This window comes from Octopus bimaculoides, chromosome 9, assembly GCF_046866305.1.
Source record: "Octopus bimaculoides isolate indiv1 chromosome 9, ASM4686630v1, whole genome shotgun sequence".
Classification (NCBI taxonomy): domain Eukaryota; kingdom Metazoa; phylum Mollusca; class Cephalopoda; order Octopoda; family Octopodidae; genus Octopus; species Octopus bimaculoides.
In genome coordinates, this window is record NC_142936.1 from 22431865 (window position 1) to 22452373 (window position 20509).

The 20509-nt window shown below is 39.4% G+C and overlaps 1 protein-coding gene across 2 annotated transcripts in view; it reads left to right on the forward strand.

Moving 5' to 3' along the window:
* The window catches only part of LOC106868016 (atrial natriuretic peptide receptor 1), a 68471-nt gene that overhangs the window by 21551 nt on the left and 26411 nt on the right, over positions 1-20509 (forward strand). For both annotated transcript variants that reach the window (XM_089357269.1, XM_089357270.1), the window contains exons 13-18: positions 894-998; positions 4315-4386; positions 12064-12232; positions 14736-14885; positions 16043-16220; positions 19325-19465. In XM_089357269.1, the coding sequence (XP_089213395.1) occupies positions 894-998; positions 4315-4386; positions 12064-12232; positions 14736-14885; positions 16043-16220; positions 19325-19465 (815 nt within the window). The remainder of the gene's footprint in view (positions 1-893; positions 999-4314; positions 4387-12063; positions 12233-14735; positions 14886-16042; positions 16221-19324; positions 19466-20509) is intronic.

The window sequence follows — 20509 nt, forward strand, 5'->3', positions numbered from 1 at the left end:
TTGTATGTTTATCTCTCTCTCTCTCTCTCTCTCTCTCTCTCTATATATATATATATATATATATATATATATATATATATAATTAAAACATAGGGTAAAAATCGGATATTAATTGATATCGATTTATTACCAGGAAGCTAGCACATTGAAAGAATCCGAGAGATTAAGAAAAAATATCTGAGATCTAAGATATATTTTTATATATATAAAGTTGACCAGTAAAGTGGACATTTAATATGCTAGAAATAGATCACATGTTGTGTCTACTAAGACCTAGTAGTTCTCAAAAGAAATTCAGCGAAATACCAAACCGTAAGCGGGCAAGACATTGAAAATTAACTTGTCCGAAGCTAATAGTAAGCCTCATCGCTACGAAGAGTTTCTTGCTTATTGCATTCTTCTAACGCAAGTTACTATATGATGGATCATACCTTATTTTCATTGGTTACAGCAAGTCTTTTGTTTAAATAGTTACTGGGAGGTAACTCAGTAAATTCAATGTTTATAGGGGGCGTCGCTCTGTAGATTTATAATGCTGGTTCATAGATTTATAGATGCTGGTTTATATACTTTTAGATTCAAGGGGAGCTTACTCTACATATTTTATACTAATTATCCTAATTCTATTTCAAGATCTTTGAGGGGCTATCATTTTCTATGAAGACTTCAGTCTTCTGACATCCAATCTTTGCTATTTAAGCCAGTATCCCTTGGTACTACTAATATATGATATTTTTCTGCAATGCATTAGTTGCATCAACTTGTTGCGTTTACATACAGATATTGTATTAACTGATTCTCCTTTATTTTCTTTTACCCAAAGCCAGAAACTGTTCAGCTTCCCTTCGTATATATCATGCGTACAATTTTCCTCTACTCATTCTTTTTTCCAGATGCGAGATCTGAGTCACGAAAATATTAACCTATTTATTGGATCATGCGTTGATCCACCCAATTTGTGCGTTTTGTTTGCTTATTGTTCAAAGGGAAGTCTGCAGGTCAGTAACGCTGTTTTTTTTTTTAATTTGAGGGTTTTAGTGGTATTGTGGTAATTGTTGAATAATAAATAAATGAATAAATGATGATGATGATGGTGATGGTGGTGGTGGTAATGATGATTTCTCTTGTTGACCACAAATGTCCAAATGCTTGACCACAAATGTCCATGACGTTGAGGACAATGTAAAATGGCGGAATACAACACTTCTCCCACCTACACACACACACGCACGCACGCACACACACACACACACACACACACACACACACACACACACACACACACACACGCACACACACACACACACACACAGAATTGGGGTTTACATAAATCAAAAGGAAGTCAACAAAAATATATAATAAAAGATATTCAAATAAATTTTAAATAATTTCAACCATACAAAATTAATAATTTGGAAGAAACTCCACAGAAAAAGACCCAGATTACTCTGCCATCTCTAAAGCATCGAAAGTGCCCTCTCAAAGTTCCTGTCATTTCATGTAGAAAAGTATCCCCAGAGTTAGACCCCTTCACAATCGCCTCCCTAGCTACTCACATTTTTCTCTTCAACATGATGTGGTAGATGAGAGCTTGAATAGTTACGAAAATGCCTACCTTCAAGATTGTCAGATAAGTCCATCATGCAACTTATTTCGCTAACCCTATTCACCTGCAGAAAAAGGTTTGCCTTCCTTCACTATAGACTCGGAAGACAGCCGGATTCGCCCCACCTGCGACAACAGCTGTTCGACACAGTCCCACAAGTCACAGACACTGTACTGTTTCGTCGTCCTGCATGCATCTCAGACAAGTTGAGCTGTTGAAACGATGCATACCTTTAGAGCATGGAATTTTCTCCTTTAGTATTCCCGTGCTAAGGACTTTTGAAAGTTGTCCATAGTCCCCGACTATGCCGAGATTATGCTCTCATCGATGTCTTGAGTAATTTCCAGGTTATCACCACTCATACCTTCTCCTAACCCTAAATAGAAATCTAGAGTCCCCACCCCCAGTTAACGGCCTTTTCCATATGGCATTGTGCAGTGAGCATTATAGATGCCAAATGCCCAACTCGGCCTATGCTTGACCGATAAATGAAGCTCGTTCAAGGAGACGAGCTGTAGAAAGAGGTGTGGTACAAAAGATGCCTACACCGGTTCACCCTCATTTTCGTTATCGTTGTCGGCATCATCATCGTATCGGCCCAGATGTTTCTTCAGTTGCTTCCCTCTCAGTGTGTGCTGATACATCATCAAGAACGACCCCCTCGAGACCGCCATGGAGTGGGTGTTGGCAGCAGATGGATTTTCTGATCAGCGAAACCTGTCTCTTCTATAAGAAATAGAAAGACATGCTTTCCAACATGGTTAGATGTATACTTGTAACAAGGCACGACGGTCAGGCGGTAATACACCACCGAGGTAATGTATGTATTAGCAACTTCTGCCTCTACCTGACCTTTCAGAGACAGCTTCGACTAAGCCAATTTTAGTGTATGATAAGCCACTCAGCTTATCTCTTCCCATTTCCTACCCAACAGAAGCTCTGTTCCGAATCAGATTCCGAGGTCTAACAATAGAAATCACCGCTCGCCAACAAAAATTACTTCCTCTAGTATTTAGTTGCACGTTCACTCTTGTCTTAGTTTATGTATGTTCCTATATATACTCAGTACCATTTCAATGTAGTAGCAATTACTTTCATACATTCGAAATGTTCGACACTATGACAGTGACGTTGTCCACTATGCAGCACAGATCTTCTGTTAATTGATCCCAGCGGGATAGCTCTTAAACTCTACAAAGGCTTCTGAGCCAAAACATACAGGGGAGAGAACTGAGGTTATTCTTAACGGACCGATATTCGATGTCAAACAGTTTTAAGATGTGCTCGGTTAATTTGACCACCGAATAGATACTGCTGTACAACGTGAATAATAATTGCTTCTGATATAGGTTCAAAAGTAGCAGTTATGAGAGGCGGGGGTTAGTCAATCACATTGATTTTAGTATTTGACTGGTACTTATTTGATCGACTGTGAAAGGATGGACGGCAAAGTCCATCCTTTCGAAGCAGATTTGGAACTAAGAACGTAAAGAGCCCGAAGAAATGCTAGTAAACATTTTGTCTTACGCGCTAACTCACCACCTTAATAATAATAATATAATAACAACAACAACAATAATAATATAACAACAACAACAACAACAACAATAATAATAATAATAACAACAACAACAACAACAATCCTTCACAAGGCCTGAAATTTGGGGTTGAAGGATAATCGATTACATCGACACCAGTGTCTCCACTGGTACTTAATTTATCAACCCCGAAAAGATGAAAGGCAAAGTCGACCTCGGTGGAATTTGAACTCAGAACATAACAGAAGACGAAATGCTGCTAAGCATTTCGCACGGCGTGCTAACGATTCTGCCAGCTTGGTTGTGATGCATGTGCCTGGTGTACCCTTATCAGACGGGTAGTCATGATGGGTATACTGGGCTTCGTATATTTTACCCCAGTGTCACTTTGATGACATGCACTGCTCTCTCACTCAACAACAACAACAACAATAATAATAATGGTTTCAAATTTTGCCACAAGGGCAGCCATTTTAGGGGAGGAGATGAGTCGGTTATTTCGACCCCAGTGTTTCACTGGTACTTAATTCATCGATCCTGGAAGGATGAAAGGTAATATTGACCTCGGCGGATTTTGAATTCAGAACGTAGCGGCAGACGAAATACCGTTAAGCATTTCGCCCGGCGTGCTAACGATTCTTCCAGCTCACCGCCTTCTTAATAATAATAATAATAATAATAATAATAATAATAATAATAATAATAATAATAATAATAATAATAATAATGCTTTCTAATTGATGTATCAATACCAGCAGATGACAACGTTTCCCTAAAAGAAATGGAAAAACTTTCAAAATACAAAGACCTGGAAATAGAGGTAACTCGAATGTGGAATCTAAAACCAGAAACAATTCCTATCATAGTAGGTGTCTTAGGTATAATAAAAGAATATTCAGACAAATACATAACAAAAACACCAGGACTTACAAATATATATAACATACAGAAAATTGCACTACTGGGCACTGCACACATCCTACGCAAAACACTTTCAATACAGTAACCATAAGAGCATCACAGCAAACCACAGCACACACCCAAGGCGCACAGTGCTGCGCTCGGTAGTGAAGTGAAAGCACGTTAAAAAAAAACTACTGAATAATAATAATAATAATAATAATAATAATAATAATAATAATAATAATAATAATAATTATTTATTTACAGGATATTCTGGAGAATGATGACATTAAACTAGACTGGACATTTAAACAATCTCTACTTTCTGACCTGGTCAATGTAAGTATTACCTTTAAGTAGAAAAAGTCACCGAATCGCGTGACTTTATGCTTCTTTCTAGAACACAAATGCAATACGTTAATTTGCGCTTGATATATACACCTTCACATTTCGTTATATTATCGAAAGAGATATTTGATCTGATATGAGGCTAAATGTTAAAAGCTAAAAGCTACATGCTAAAAGAAAAGTATGTATATTTCTTTAACACATATGGAAGTGGGGTGGAGGCACAATGGCCCAGTGGTTTGGGCAGCGGACTCGCGGTCATAGGATCGCGGTTTCAATTCCCAGACAGGGCGTTGTGAGTGAAAACACCTAAAGCTCCACGAGGCTCCGGCACGGGATGGTGGCGAACTCTGCTGTACTCTTTCACCACAACTTTCTCTCACTCTTTCTTCCTGTTTCTGTTGTACCTGTATTTCAAAGGGTCAGCTTTGTCACACTGTGTCATGCTGAATATCCCCGAGAACTACGTAAAGGGTACACGTGTCTGTGGAATGCTCAGCCACTTGCATGTTAATTTCATGAGCAGGCTGTTCCGTTGATCGGATCAACAGGAACCCTCGTCGTCGTAACCGACGGAGTGCCAACAACATGGAAGTGGGGCTCCAGCATGGTCGCAGTTCAGTTACTGAAACCAGTGAAAAAGGAAGGAAATGCAATCAGTATTTGAATGTATCTTGTATTTCTAGTTTTTAATTTATAGTTGGAATGGTTAATATTACCTTCAAACACTATATTCTATGTGGTGGTGATTGAATTTCTATATAACTCTCTCTCTTTTCCTCTCTCTCTCTCTCTTCCTCTCTCTCTCTCTCCCTCTTTCCCTCCCTCTCTTCCTTTCTCTCTCTCTCTCTAAGTGTATATGAATGTATTTCTAATGCATTTCGTTTTCTGTAAAACTGATTTAGTTTTTCTTAAAAACCTAAGCACACTCAGTATGTATGTAAATAACTCACCTGGAAGTCAATATTTTGAAAGCAGAAAAAGTAGTTGCTTTTCTTTTATTAATTTTGTTTAATAATCGTCAATCTAAATTTTGTCTTCAAACTTTTTAGCGATTTAGATATTAGAGCGAACATTTAATCAATCATTTATTATGTTTGAGATACACATTTCCTTCCAAAAATGTGTCAAAATCTTGCTCTGCGTTTTATGTTTTTCCTTTAAAACCATTTCGCTAAATATATGTTGAAACGCACTAAAGTTGTTAGTTTTTTTCCGCAAAATATCCTTGTGAAAAAAGGATGCTTCTTATTCGGAGTTACATCTTATACGCCTGTAAATACATCAACATATTAAACCAAATTTCCCTCAAACCACGCTCTACATTCTTTAAAAAGACAAGTGTACATTGATTGCAGTAATACTAGATACACTGCATCTGAATTCCAGACGGAGCAGTCACAGTTGTTGTATCATTGATCAAAGGTTTGCTCGAAGAATTCTGACCTAGGGTAAACCGGAAAATAAAGCAAGCCAATAAGAAAGCCTCTACACGGTTGTTTGATCTGCCAGAAATAGCTGTCTATTTCTCCCCAAATCACTCCTTACTGTCTTGAAAAGTAAAAGACATATCGGATGTTGTAATCCTTCATAGATTACATCAATCGATTGATCAATCAGTCAACCAACCAATTAACCAACTAACCAATCAATCAACCATCCAATCAGTCAATCAATCAGTCAGTCGATCAATCACTCAATCATTTAACCAGCCAAGCAATCCAACTAACAATCACTCAACTAATCAGTCAATAAGCCAAAACAAACTATCAGTCAATCAAGTAAGTAAGCAACCAACCAATTATTCAGTCAATAAGTCAATCAATCGATCATCCAATCACTGAATCAACCAACAACTCAATCAATCAATCACTCAATCAACCAACCAAATTTATATTCAATCAATCACTCAATCAATCAATCTACCAGTCAATCAATTACTCAATCAACCAATCACTTAATCATTCAGTCACACAATCAGCTAATCACTCAAAAAATAACTTCGACAAGACTAGTGGCAAAAAACACTGATGATTCGTGCTACATTGCATGACCAGATAATGACGATGTTATACAACGAATAGGGTGACTTCAATATATTTTCCCCTGAATTGTTACCGTAAAAGATTTTAGAGGTGTTTTATTTTAAAATCAGAAATATCAACACGGTGAAAATTTAACTAAAGAAAAATTCGACGGGAATGTACTATTGTTTTTTTTATTTAAAATTCTTTTATGAATGATTCTTGAATGTTTCAGTAGATACTTGTTGCATTTTCAGATTTTATTTTAGCTGTTGTTGCTGAACTGGTCAGCCGTAACAGAAAATCTATAATCGAAGTTATCCGAGCCATGATTACTCGTCCTTTTCTCGAGCATTGCATAGCTGGGACTGCATCTTCTAATGTGTATCCCTGTTATCGATAGGGTATCTTGTAATTTGAGGAAGATTTGGTTGCTGTTTCTAGCAAATCGAGCAACCACATAGAGGACATTTCGTCAGCTCGTTTACTAGCGGAGGTGCTGTGCTCATGATCTTTGCAAGCTCTCTTTTCCAGGTTGATGAGATTAATGCGGATGATCCACAGCTCCAGTATTTGTAGGTCAATGTTTGCATGAATGGAAAAGGTATTACAGTCACGGAAAGAAAAAAAAAACCGAATGAAGTGTTTGTCGTGACGTTTGGAAAGACCACTGGGCTGCTGTCTATCCTTTTTCAGGAAATATGATTATATTGTTCGTCCTTCTGGAAGACTACAGAAGTTCACCTTCATCTTCTTTTTAAAGAGTATCAGCAACAGAAGATGCAGTCGCTTCCACTGATTCTACACCTTCCACGTACCCTCACGAACGAAGAAAATGCAGATGAGCATGATGTGATTCCAAGAAGATCGAATCTTGACCTGAATCGAATTTGGATTATAGTAAGGGAGTCCAGTCTCAATCCCTCGTCTCTGAGTTCCTGAATTTGTGGCAAGTACGGGCTGAAACGGCTGAAGGCATACCAGTAGGATGACCAAGGGATTTACATGTCTCACTCTGCTTTGAGGTGTGCGTCCCACAGCGAAATTAGTGGATGTTGCCTTTCTGCTCACTGAAGCATGATCACAAATGGTTGGATTAATCTGTCACAGTTCGCTAGAAATCTAGTTTTCACATATGTAGAGTGAATTTTAATGAATGTTTAAGACTTGTCGTCTGCTCTCAACCTTGCTCAGCCGACCTGCTAATGCTGTTATTCAGAATGCAGTGCATTACCACATGTAGACAGTTCGCGCGGGCTACTGCTAGGAGACAAAAACAGATGGGTTGTCCTGAAAAAAAATTAAAAGGACATCTAACAATTGGATACTATTCTTCCCTGACGTTCTATATAGCCTTTCAGGAAATATATCATTCTGATGAAGCATCTTAACGCTTCACTCCAACTATCTAAACTGAGTTTGCACACGTAGTTTTACAGTGGCGTGCATAGATATTTTATTGGTTTGCTCCAGATCAGAAGATGAAATATTGGTCTGAGCTCTGTTTGTTTAATCCCTGTTCAAGAAATAGACTTCATGAAGGAATTCAAGAAATGAATATACAGGAATATTTTTTCTTTCATTGCCTTCACCAAAACCAGAGGAGATGAATACAAGACTACAAGACCATTATCAACATAGTGGCTTTGACGTTGTATAAGCATTTAGTTATCAGTGGGTTCGTCTGCAATAGAAAACAGAAGTTCGTCGACTCAAGTGGATTAAAATATCAGATCAATGCTTAAGATATGCTAGTTTTCTTCCTTCTATTCTAAGAACATTTTTAGCAGTTACACTACTGCTGGTGCTTAGAATATGTTTTAATCTTTTAATGATTTAATCTGAGATGGAAGAACTGTTCGTAGAACTGTTCAGGAGTCGCATAGACTACAGATTAAATATATTGAGATAAAGTTTGTGATTAACATTCAAGAAAGCTTAGGCTGAGAGGAAGTTGAGCGGGAAGCTTTATAGGAAGGAACAATGTGCAAGTAATGGGGTGGAGAAAATGCATGGTTTAGGAGAAGTGATTGAAGAAAGGAGTGTGAAATGAATAGGTTAGGATGAAAGGCAGCAGCAGCAGTAGTAGCTGAGCGAGATTGACGGAGAAACCGTCAGGTGTAGCAGCGGAAGAGAAACAAAAAGGGCTCTGTTCAGCAACGTGAAAGTAGTTGGAGAGTGTTAGTGTACAAGAAGTGTTGTTGCTGTTAAGGTAGTGGTGATGTTTAGCCATGAGTTAGTCTCGATTGAGTAGACATATAATCAAAGATACTCTAATTATGACTATTTCATCAGGATGTATCTACATAATCCATAATAGCTTTCATTTCGTAATACATAATCCATAATAGCTTTCCTTTCGTAAAGAGAGTAGGACATGATCTGGCTGCTATAAACAAAAGGTTTAAAAGCGGCGGTATAGAGAGGCCACGTTGTTGGTTTGTAGTCAGTAAACATTTATTTCTACGACTATTGGTCCGCAATTTAAGGCATTAAGGGTGCGTTTAACAAATACTAGAAATGGATCAAAATATTAGGTCACTGCAGAAGATATGGCAGCTCTTTTATTTCAGTTCCAGGAACACTTTATAAATTTCACATACATAGACATAGGCACAGGCGCGCACACACACGGATCATTTTATCATCTCCCTAGTAGTCACAGAGATTGTAACTTGTAAATATTTTTGTTAGCGTGTTTAACAATGGCTTATGCAATCACATTTATATTTACTAATCTAAAGTATTTGCAAGGTTCACCACCACATAGTTCATTCCACAGTAAACTTGAATCACCACAATCTCAACAAAGTCACTATTCTGTCATGATATAAAGAAACTAACTTCGTCGTTCAAAAAAAGGTAAGTTATTGTTCGGCCTATCTAGATCAGACCCATGAACAGAGGTCACGAAAACATTGTTCAATGGAGACATAGCAACCTAGTTTCTTTTAACTATACAAACCCCCAGATCACTACAAATATAAGAGAGAACAGAAATGTATCTAAAACTCTCAATGTCGCTTGAAGTATTAGGACTCACGATATTGTATGATCTCTCGTATCTAGCTCATGTACTTTCTCGCTATAAAAATTAATTTCCAATAAATAAAATAGAGACAGTCAAATTTTCGTCAAACCATTTATTCTAGCCCCAATTTATAGAGCAAATTATTATGCTACCTTTGTACAGTTATAATACCGCAGCTGTTAAATATTAATCACCGAGCAGGCTCAACTGTATTACAGCATCAATGATTCTGCTACAGTGGCGGTATACACCTCAAACTTAATCACTTGCGAAAGTGCTGCCCCTAAGGTGTGGCTGTGTGATAAAAAGCTATCAACTCAACCACATGGTTTCGGGTTCAGTCTCACTGCGTTGCATTTTGGGTGTCTTATACTATAGCTTCGGACTGACCCAAAGCTTTGTGAGTGGATTTGGTAGTCGGAAATTGATAGAAGTTCGTTGTGTGTGTGTGTGTGTGTGTGTGTGTGCGTGCGTGTGTGTGTGTGTGTGTGTGTGTGTGTGTGTGTGTGTGTGTGTGTGTGTGTGTGTGTGCGTGTGTGTCTTTGTGCTCGTGATTGTCCCCAGCCACCGCTTGACAACCGATGTTAGTGTGCTTACGTTCCCGTAACATAGCGGTTCGGCATAAGACACCGATGTAATAAGTACCAGGCATAAGGAAAAAGTACTGGGTCGATTTGTTCGACTAAAAACTCTTCAAGGCGGTGGCCCAGCATGGCTGTAGTTTAATGACTGAAACAAGTAAAAGATAAAAGATATCTAGGATAATGCTGCTGCCGCTGTTGCCCATGACACGTAAGCGGTCGACCGCATCCATAAGAAGAACAATCGACTGATTCAGAGACGATTTAATCACCAACACATTACAACCCATTGCATCACAAATGTGATGTTTCTTTCCTTGTACTGCAACTACAACGGCCGTTGCTCTTTTGAATTATCTACATCTCCCCTTCATTGGATTATAAATCTCCTCCTCCTTTTCCTCCTCCTCCTTTTCTTCCTCCTTTTCCTCCTCTTTTCCTTCCCCCTCCCCTCTTCCTTTTCCTCCTCTTTTTCTTCCCCCTCCCCTCCTCCTTTTCCTCCTCATTTTTTTCCTCCTCCTCCCCTCCTCCTCCTCCTTCTCCTCCTCCTTCTCCTTCCCTCCTCCTCCTCCTTCTCCTCCTTCTCCTCCACTCCTCCTCCTCCTTCTCCTCCTCCTTCTCCTCCTCCTTCTCCTCCTCCTTCTCCTCCCCCTTCTCCTCCTCCTCCTTCTCCTCCTCCTTCTCCTCCTCCTTCTCCTCCTCCTTCTCCTCCTCCTTCTCCTCCCCTCCTCCTCCTCCTTCTCCTCCTCCTCCTTCTCCTCCTTCTCCTCCTCCTCCTCCTCACTCCTCCTCCTCACTCCTCCTCCTCACCCTCCTCCTCACCCCTCCTCCTCCTCCTCACCCGCTTCCTCCTCCCTCCCCCCTCTTCCTCCCCCTCCTCCTCCTCCTCCCTCACCCCTCCTTCCTCCTCCTCCTCCTCCTCCTCCTCCTCCTCACCCCTCCTTCTCCTCCTCCTCACCCCTCCTTCTCCTCCTCCTCCACCTCCTCCTCCTCACCCCTCCTCCTCCTCCTCCTCCTCCTCACCCCTCCTTCTCCTCCTCCTCACCCCTCCTTCTCCTCCTCCTCACCCCTCCTTCTCCTCCTCCTCACCCCTCCTTCTCCTCCTCCTCACCCCTCCTTCTCCTCCTCCTCACCCCTCCTTCTCCTCCTCCTCACCCCTCCTTCTCCTCCTCCTCACCCCTCCTTCTCCTCCTCCTCACCCCTCCTTCTCCTCCTCCTCACCCTCCTCCTCCTCACCCCTCCTCACCCTCCTCCTCCTCACCCCTCCTCCTCCTCCTCCTCCTCCTCCTCCTCCTCCTCACCCTCCTCCTTTTCCACCCCCCCTTTCCCCCCCTCCATCCTTCTTTTCCTCCTTCTTTCCCCCTGTTCCTCCTGTCCCCCCTCCTCCTATTACCTTTATTTTGTCCTTCCCTTTTATCGCTGCATACCAGACTTGCCTAATTCCTTTTGTTCCAGAAGGAATGCAACCATTTGGAATTCCCTCGGCGACCATGCATTTCTTGAAAACATTTCCCAACAAATATTCTAGACGACCATCAATCTGTAGAGGTCATGAATTATGATTATGCCCCCCTCTCTCTTTCACTCTCTCTCTCTCTCTCTCTCTCTCTCTCTCTCTCTCTCTCTCTCTCACTCTCCTCTTTTGACTAATTTACGGGAAAAAAAATGAAGAAAAGATGAAGGCACATTCTGGGTCTGTGTTTAGCTTATGTGGATTCACGATCGTTAGGTCGTGGGTTCGATTCTCGGACCGCACATTGCTCCAGTACATTCAGTGGAAAATGAGTTCCAGTGGCACCTAAGTGTTAACCCTGCAATACATTGGTGCCCATTAAGAGCGGAATCTTAAACTTTCGAGCTAATACATTGGAAATCTGGATAAGCTCCTGCCTCAGAGTCTGTAAGCTCGAAAATGATTTTCGACAGCCACAAAAATACAATCTGCTGTTCAATATCTTATTAATCTAGTGCGTTCTTCTCTCCCATAGAACGGTCCATATCTTATCGACATTGGTGTATTCTTCTCTTACAGGGTATGGCCTATATCCATTCCTCCAGTCTTGTATCTCACGGTAGGATGAAAAGCAGTAACTGTGTGGTCGATAGCCGCTGGGTGTTGAAGATAACCGATTACGGACCGAGTGCACTGTTGCATGTACAATTCAACAGCAGAGATTCGGAGGAGCAAGGGAAATTTAAAGGTTGGTACAGTTGTTGCAACGAAACATTTGGAAGAAACACGATTCCGTATTTGTGTACATAAGTTTATGAAGCAGTGTTTATATATATGAGAGTTGGTGTTTCTACATGTGTTGTATGTTCGTGTGTGTGTGTGTGTGTATGTGTGTGTGTGTGCGTGTGCGTGTGTGTGTGCGTGTGTATGTGCTAGAGGCTCGTAGCTCATGTGTCATAGTTTCGTGTCTAGATGCTATTGTTATCACAATGTATTTGTTGAGTTCAACATGTGTAACTGTTAGTCCAAACACGTTTACCCCCTTCTCTCTGTGTGCTTTCTCTCTTCATTCTTTCTGTAGAAGAGCGTAGGTTCGAAGCAGCAAAGATTTCTTACATTTTCCTTGAGCGTTAAACTAATACACCTTGTTTGCTGTTCCTTTACCTGTCTTTTTTGTTGTTATTTCTTTTGCATAATTTTGAACCACATATAATATTCGCTCACGTCGTCAACCCAGTTTGATCCTGCCTGACTGAACCTTCTCCTCTGTTAGACTCTCATCTCCTTTCCTACTTACTTCTTGGAATCTTACCACTTCTCTTGAACCACTTTACCACCACTCCACTCGGATTACAATTAGAACTTTATACTTTTCGTGCGTGTGAGTGAATGTGTGTGTGGATGGATAAATGGATGGATGGAAAGATGTTTGTATGCTTGCATGAATGTACGTATGTACGTGTATATACATACATACATACATACATACATAAATTAATATATATATATACACACACACATATACACACATATACACATACATACATATATATATACACACATATGCAGACACACAAAAACTCTTTCTCTCTCTCTCTCTCTCTCTCTCTCTCACACACACACACACACACACTCACACACCCACACACCCACACACCCACACACACATACACAAGGACACATGCACTCAGAGAGATTGAGAGGGAAGCGGGGAGGACTGTCAGGGAAATTTTCCTTCTACATATACAGAGATCTCGCGCTTAATATTATATAGCATAATACAAATCAGATCTATTTTAAATGTTACTTTTATGTATTAACATGGTATTATAAGATAGTTTTTTTTCTTCTTCTCATTGTGTTTATCCGCAATGGTAAACACAATAATCGTGGTCCATCAATCCAAATTGTATCATCTTTTCGATTCGATACTTATTATGTTCTATCGAAGTGCTTCTTTTATATTCTACCCCCGCAGCAAACCCTTTAGAACTACTCGTGAGGTTCATTAAACCAATTCCTTACATCTATTGACTACTTTAAAAGTAACTATTATTATAGTGTTTGTTTACGGCTGCCTGGGAAAAAATGTTGTTTTGCTAAACTCTCATTATTATAGTCTGCTAGGTGTGGTAAGCAGCTTACAAATTATAATAATCTTTTATTTCATTTTAGTTTCTTAGACCGAAGGCCTGTCTTTTGAACTTATGACTCTTATTGTTCAAACGAGACGCCATTTTCATTGTTATTATAAATTTTCTTCAGCATTAATTTTGCCTGCACTATCTTCAATGATTGTTCAATGTTTTCTGGGGGCTTCTAAAACAGAATGTTTACTCAAACGAAACTGTAATCATTTATACGGCTAATAATAATAATGATCCTTTCTACTATAGGCACAAGACCTGAAATTTGGGGGTAAGGGGATAGTCGATTACATCAACCCCCAGTGTTTCACTAGTACTTAATTAATCGACCCCAAAAAAATGAAAGGCAACGTCGACCTCGACTAAATTTAAACTTAGGACGTAAAGAGCCGGAAGAAAAGTCATTAAACATTCTATCCGACGCGCTAGCATTTCTGCCAGTCCGCCCCCTTGATAATACTAGTAGCAATGGTTTCTTTATTAACCACTAAGCGTTTACAAACACTATTTGTAGGGTTCACTATATATCTTTCTCTAATTCATTTTTTCCTATTGCTATTTCATTGTTAAATGTTTTTTTTTATTATTGTTAGGGCGGGGAACTGGCAGAATCGTTAGCACGCTGGATAAAATGCTTAGAGGCATTTTGTCTGTCTTTAGGTTCTGAGTTCAAATTCCACCGAGGTCGACTTTGCGTTCATCTCTTGCAGAGTCGATAAAATAAGTACCAGTTGAACACTGGGGTCGATGTAATCGACTAGCTCCCCCCCCCCCCCAATTTCAGGCCTTGTGTCTATAGCAGGAAGGATTATTATTATTATTATTCAGTGAAGAGTTGTATCTGTAGGAAAAATTTAAGTTAAGTGCTTTTCTTCTCAAAGTGCTTTTCTTCTCAAAGTGCTTTTCTTCTCAAAGTGCTTTTCTTCTCAAAGTGCTTTTCTTCTCTGAGTTAAAATCCCAATGGCGTCAACTTAAGTTTTCAACTCGTTTTCAGGTCGATAAGATAAGCATTAGTCATACATAAAATGATTCGATTATTTGTACCAGCCATCTACTATATATTATTTTGTATTAACCGATAATATTATATTTGTTGTATTTCAGCATTGTTGTGGACTGCTCCAGAGATACTCCGCATGCACGAACCTCCGTCCCGTGGTACACAAGAAGGAGACGTCTATAGCTTTGGCATAATCTTGCATGAGATCGCATTCCGCCACGGACCATTTCCTGCCGAGAGGATGATTCCAAAAGGTATGGAACTCAGTGATGTTTAATCCAGCCTTAAGGATAATGTCCAATGAAATTTCAGATTTTTCTGTTCGTAGTTTTGGTTCAAATATCAATGCTTACAGCAGAGTAAACATTCAAATTTGATTAGATGAACGACAAGGCTTACAACAAAGTAAATATTTACGTTACCTTAATAACAATAATAATAATAATCCTTTCTATCATAGGCACAAAGCCTGAAATTTTGGGGAGGAGAATAGTCGATTATATTGACCCCAGTACGCAACTGGTACTTAATTTATCGATCTCGAAAGGATGAAAGGCAAAAACAACCTCGGTGGAATTTGAACTCAGAACGTAAAGACAGACGAAATACCGCTAAGCATTTCACGTGCTAACGTTTCTTACGTCTTTACTGCCCACAAGGGGCCACACACAGAGGGGACAAACAAGGACAGACAAACGGATTAAGTCGATTATATCGACCCCAGTGTGTAACTGGTACTTATTTAATCGACCCCCGAAAGGATGAAAGGCAAAGTCGACCTCGGCGGAATTTGAACTGAGAACGTAGCGGCAGACGAAATACCGCTAAGCACTTCGCTCGGCGTGCTAACGTTTCTGCCAGCTCACCGCCTTCAGGAAAGGAAATATTGATTCACAGTCCTTACTGTTAATAATATTGTTTCAAATTTAGACATAAGGATAACAATTTTGAGGGGAGGAGGTCAGTCGATACCTTCGACCTTAGTATTTGGCTGATGCTTAATTTTCTGAACAATGAACAAAGCTGACCATTGCAGGATTTGAACTCAGAATGTAAATAGCTGGTAGAAACTGTGCAAAGCATTTTCCCGGTGCTGCAATGATTCTGTTAATCCTGTTTTTTGTTGTTAATACTGATATGAATCCGTAAGACAGCAAACTAGCAGAATCGTTAGATCACCGAACCAAATACTTATCGGCATTTTGTCTGTCTTTATGTTCTGAGTTCAAATTCCTCCCTGGTTGTTTTTTTTTCTTTTTTGTCTTTCATCCTTTCAGAATTGGTAAAATAAGTACAAGTTGAGCGTTGCAGTCGATGTAATCACTTACCCCATCGCCGCCGAATTGCTGGCCTTGTGCCAAAATTTGAAATCAATATTAATGTTTTTTTTTTTTGTGTTGATTATATTTAGATATTGTTGGTCGAGTACGTAATGGTGAATCAGTACCATTTCGGCCACTACGGTTCCGTGATACTGATGTTGAACCTTCAATAACGAATCTGATGGAGATGTGTTGGGCTGAGAACCCCAATCAAAGGCCTGATTTCAATGGCATTAAGACATACCTGAGGAACCACAACAAGGACACGTAAGCTGATTTAAATCTCACTCTAATACAGAATCAGCGTAACTTTTTCTCTCTCTCTCTCTTTCTTTCTCCCTCACTCTCAATCTCGCTCTTTCTTTCCCCCTCTCTCTCTCTCTCCCTCTCTGTTCTCCTGTAATTGTTACATCAGAGAGCCAGCTACCTAAGAAACATATGCAGCGTAGAATTTGCCCGTTCCACCTACTAGATTTGGATATATATGTACATACATACACACACACACACACACACGCACACACACACGCACACACACACACACACATATGTATGTTTGTGCGCGCGTGCGCGTATGTATATATATATATATATGTGTGTATATATATATGTGTATATATATATATATATATATATATATATGTATATATATATATATATATATATATATATATATATATATATATATATGGTTGGCGATTTTTCCTTATTTTTCATTCTTTCTCTTTGGACTTTCCTGTCTCCGACGAAGAGCTATGCTCGAAGCATTAACAACAACTGCTCCCTTCACCGAGCGTCAAATGAATATATTTATTGTGCACATACTCACGTTCCTTTTTTTTCTCTATTCTTTAATTGTTTGTCAATTTGAATTATACATACATACATATATATATATATATATATATATATATATATATATATATATATATATATATATATATATATATGTTGTTGTACTTGGGGATGGTCATATTGCCAGTTTAGCCAATAAAAACACACGCACTGTATATTTGGTGTTAATTTGCTTCAGCTTTATATTACATTAATCTTAATCTTATTTCGGCCAGAGTTCTTTCGTCACACTTCTGTGACCTCATCAGTGGTCCTTTGTTTCCTTCCTTCTTATGTGTGTCTCACCTTGCTAAATATCAGCCATTTTGTATTCTGTATTCCTATTGTATGTGAGAGCCATTCTAGCCATTTAATAAGTGTTCAAACAACTAAACTACCTGCTTTCTAGTTAATTGCAAGTGGCTGAGTATTCCACAGAATCGGGCCGAATCTGCGTGACATAATATTTGAAGCAATTGGCCTTCCACACCATTTCTTTCGTTTTCAAAATACCACTCTCAATAAGAAGGTCAACATTATCGAACGTGTCCTTCAATTTTTAAGACGATATGGTTGATTTTGAAAAAGATATTGATTTGACTGCTATTTTGAGCAGATCAAGCAACCGAGTCGAGTAGCGGTTCGCTCGTTGATTTGTCATGTGTAACATCAAAACTGAACTCGCTGGTTACTCGGTGAGAAATTAGCTTTCTAACCACATAGGCTCGGATTCAGTGTCACCTTGTTCAAGTGTCTTTTATTTTTGCCCCGGACCGACCACTGCTTTCTAAATGATTTTGGCGGACGGAAATTGTGCAGAATCCCGTCGTAAATGTATATATGTGTTTGTGTGTGTATGTTTTTGTGTTGGTGTCTATCTCTCCCCCACTACTTGACAGCTGATGCTGGTTTGTTTACCTCTCCGTAATTTACCAATTAGGCAGAAGAAACCGATAAAATAAGTACCAGACTTAAATAAAAATAAGTTGTAGAGTAGATTTGTTCGACAAAAAACCCTTCAAGGCGGTGCTCCAGCATGGCCGCAGTCAATTTTATTCTTTTATTTGTTTCAGTCATTTTGACTGCGGCCATGCTGGATCACCGCCTTTAGTCGAAAAAATCGACCCCAGGACTTATTCTTTGTAAGCCTAGTACTTATTCTCTCGGTCTTTGGCCGAACCGCTAAGTTACGGTTGTCAAGCGATGCTGGTTGGACAAACACGGACACACAAGGACATACATATATACAGGCATATATATATATATATATATATATATATATATATATATATATATATATATATATATATATATATATATATATATAAATATACGACGGGCTTCTTTCAGTTTCCATCTACCAAATCCACTCACAAGGCTTTGGTAGGCCTGAGGCTATAGAAGAAGACACTTACCCAAGGTGCCACGCCGTGGGACTGAATCCGGGACCATGTGGTTGGTAAGCAAGCAACTTACTACCCGGCCATTCCTGCGCCTACGTATACTGCTTTCAATTTTTGACACAAGGCCAGCAATTTCGTGGGAGGGAGCAAGTCGATTACATCGACCACAAAGTTCAGCTGGTACTTATTTTATCGATTCCGAAAGGATGAAAGTCAAAGTCGACCTCGGCGGGATTTGAACTCAGAACGTAAAGAAGGACGGAATGTCGCTATGCATTTTGTCCGGTGTGCTAACAATTCTGCTAGTTCACCGCCTTGCTTGTTAATTACATGCATAACTAACAGTATCTGTGGAGGCGCAATGGCCCAGTGGTTAAGGAAGCGGACTCGCGGTCAAAGGATCGCAGTTTCGATTCCCAGACCGAGCGTTGTGAGTGTTTATTGGGCGAAAACACCTAAAGCTCCACAAGGCTCCGGCAGGGGATGGTGGCGAGCCCTGCTGTACTCTTTCACCACAACTTTCTCTCACTCTTACTTCCTGTTTCTGTTGTACCTGTAATTCAAAGGGCCAGCCTTGTCACACTGTGTCATGCTGAATATCCCCAGAGAACTACGTTAAGGGTACACGTGTCTGTGGAGTGCTCAGCCATTTGCACGTTAATTTCACGATCAGGCTGTTCCGTTGATCGGATCAACTGGAACCCTCGACGTCGTAATCGATGGAGTGCCAACATCAATAACAGTATCTGTATTCAAATATTGAACCAATCTGATGTTGGCGTACCTGACATACAAATATTCTTTTGTCCAGTCTTACGTATTGTGTCTCACCCACTTCTCCCAGAATATACAACTAGCCATTATGTCTAATTCTTTCTCATCAGAACCCCAGTTTTCTGGAATTTCCACTCGCCCAGTTTCATTATTTTGTTCGTTCATGCAGAGGTTAACATACAGATGTCCCAACTAAACATCAACCACATCGATATCGTCACCTGGGAGGCAATTCTAGAGAAATTGAAGCACTGCGCTATGTCCTTTTCTCTTGATAAAAACCTTTAAAAGTTCGTTTCACTTTTTTTATAACTATTCTTACTCTTTCATTCCAAATCATTATTATTTCTGAATTTTCAGAGTCGGAAATATTATGGATATTATTTTAAAGAGGATGGAAAGATACGCCATCAATTTAGAAGATTTGGTGGAACAAAGAACACAAGCTTTACTAGAGGAAAAGAAAAAGACAGATCGCCTATTATACCAACTGTTGCCAAGGTGACAGGATTATTACATCGCAGAATTCATGTTGTTGTAGACGCTGTTATTTCTTTCGCTGTCGTTGGCGTTGGTGTTGTTGCAAGTTCTATTTTATTTCTTTTGTTTCATTATTATCAATGTTCAAATTATTGTGTTAGGGAACGAAACAACAATTAAGACAAAAAAATCTCTCACACGAGCGTTCATTCCAAGCACACGCACATTTATATATACACATACACACATGTATGTATGTATTTCTTAAGGTTATTTCTACAGATATGTATGTATGTCATTATTCAGTTTATTTCAGGATTTCTTGCCAATAGAGAAAGAACCGGTTTCTAACCTAGATCCAAGGCTCTTTCACTGGAATTTCAGCATCAATAACAGGGTATTTTTGTTTGTATGTATGTATGTATGTAAGTATGTATGTATGTATGCATGTACACATATATACATATGTGTATGTATATATGTATATATGTATATATACATACACATATATACATATATGTGTATGTATATACACATATATGTTTATGTATGTATATATACACATAAGGCGGCGAGCTGGCAGAATCGTTAGCACGCCGGGCGAAATGCTTAGCGGTATTTCGTCTGCCGTTACGTTCTGAGTTCAAATTCCGCCGAGGTCGACTTTGCCTTTCATCCTTTCGGGGTCGATAAATTAAGCACCAGTTACGCACTGGGGTCGATGTAATCGACTTAATCCCTTTCTCTGTCCTTGTTTGTCCCCTCTATGGTTAGCCCCTTGTGAGAAATAAAAAAATAATATACACATATGTATTGCTGTATATACACATATACACATATATGTATATGTGCATAAGAATGTATCACAGTGGTGAAACATTACGAACGATTGGTCTTTCATTTGGTTATTTTGTACTTCTCACTTATTTCTAAAAACGACCGGAATGCTTCATCATGCTACAACAAAAAATTACTTTTCTTTTTTTTCTACAGAGGTGGAGTTACAACTCTTTTACTAAAATAGAAGGCTTTACAAATGAGTGTTGTTAATTGTGTCAACCAATC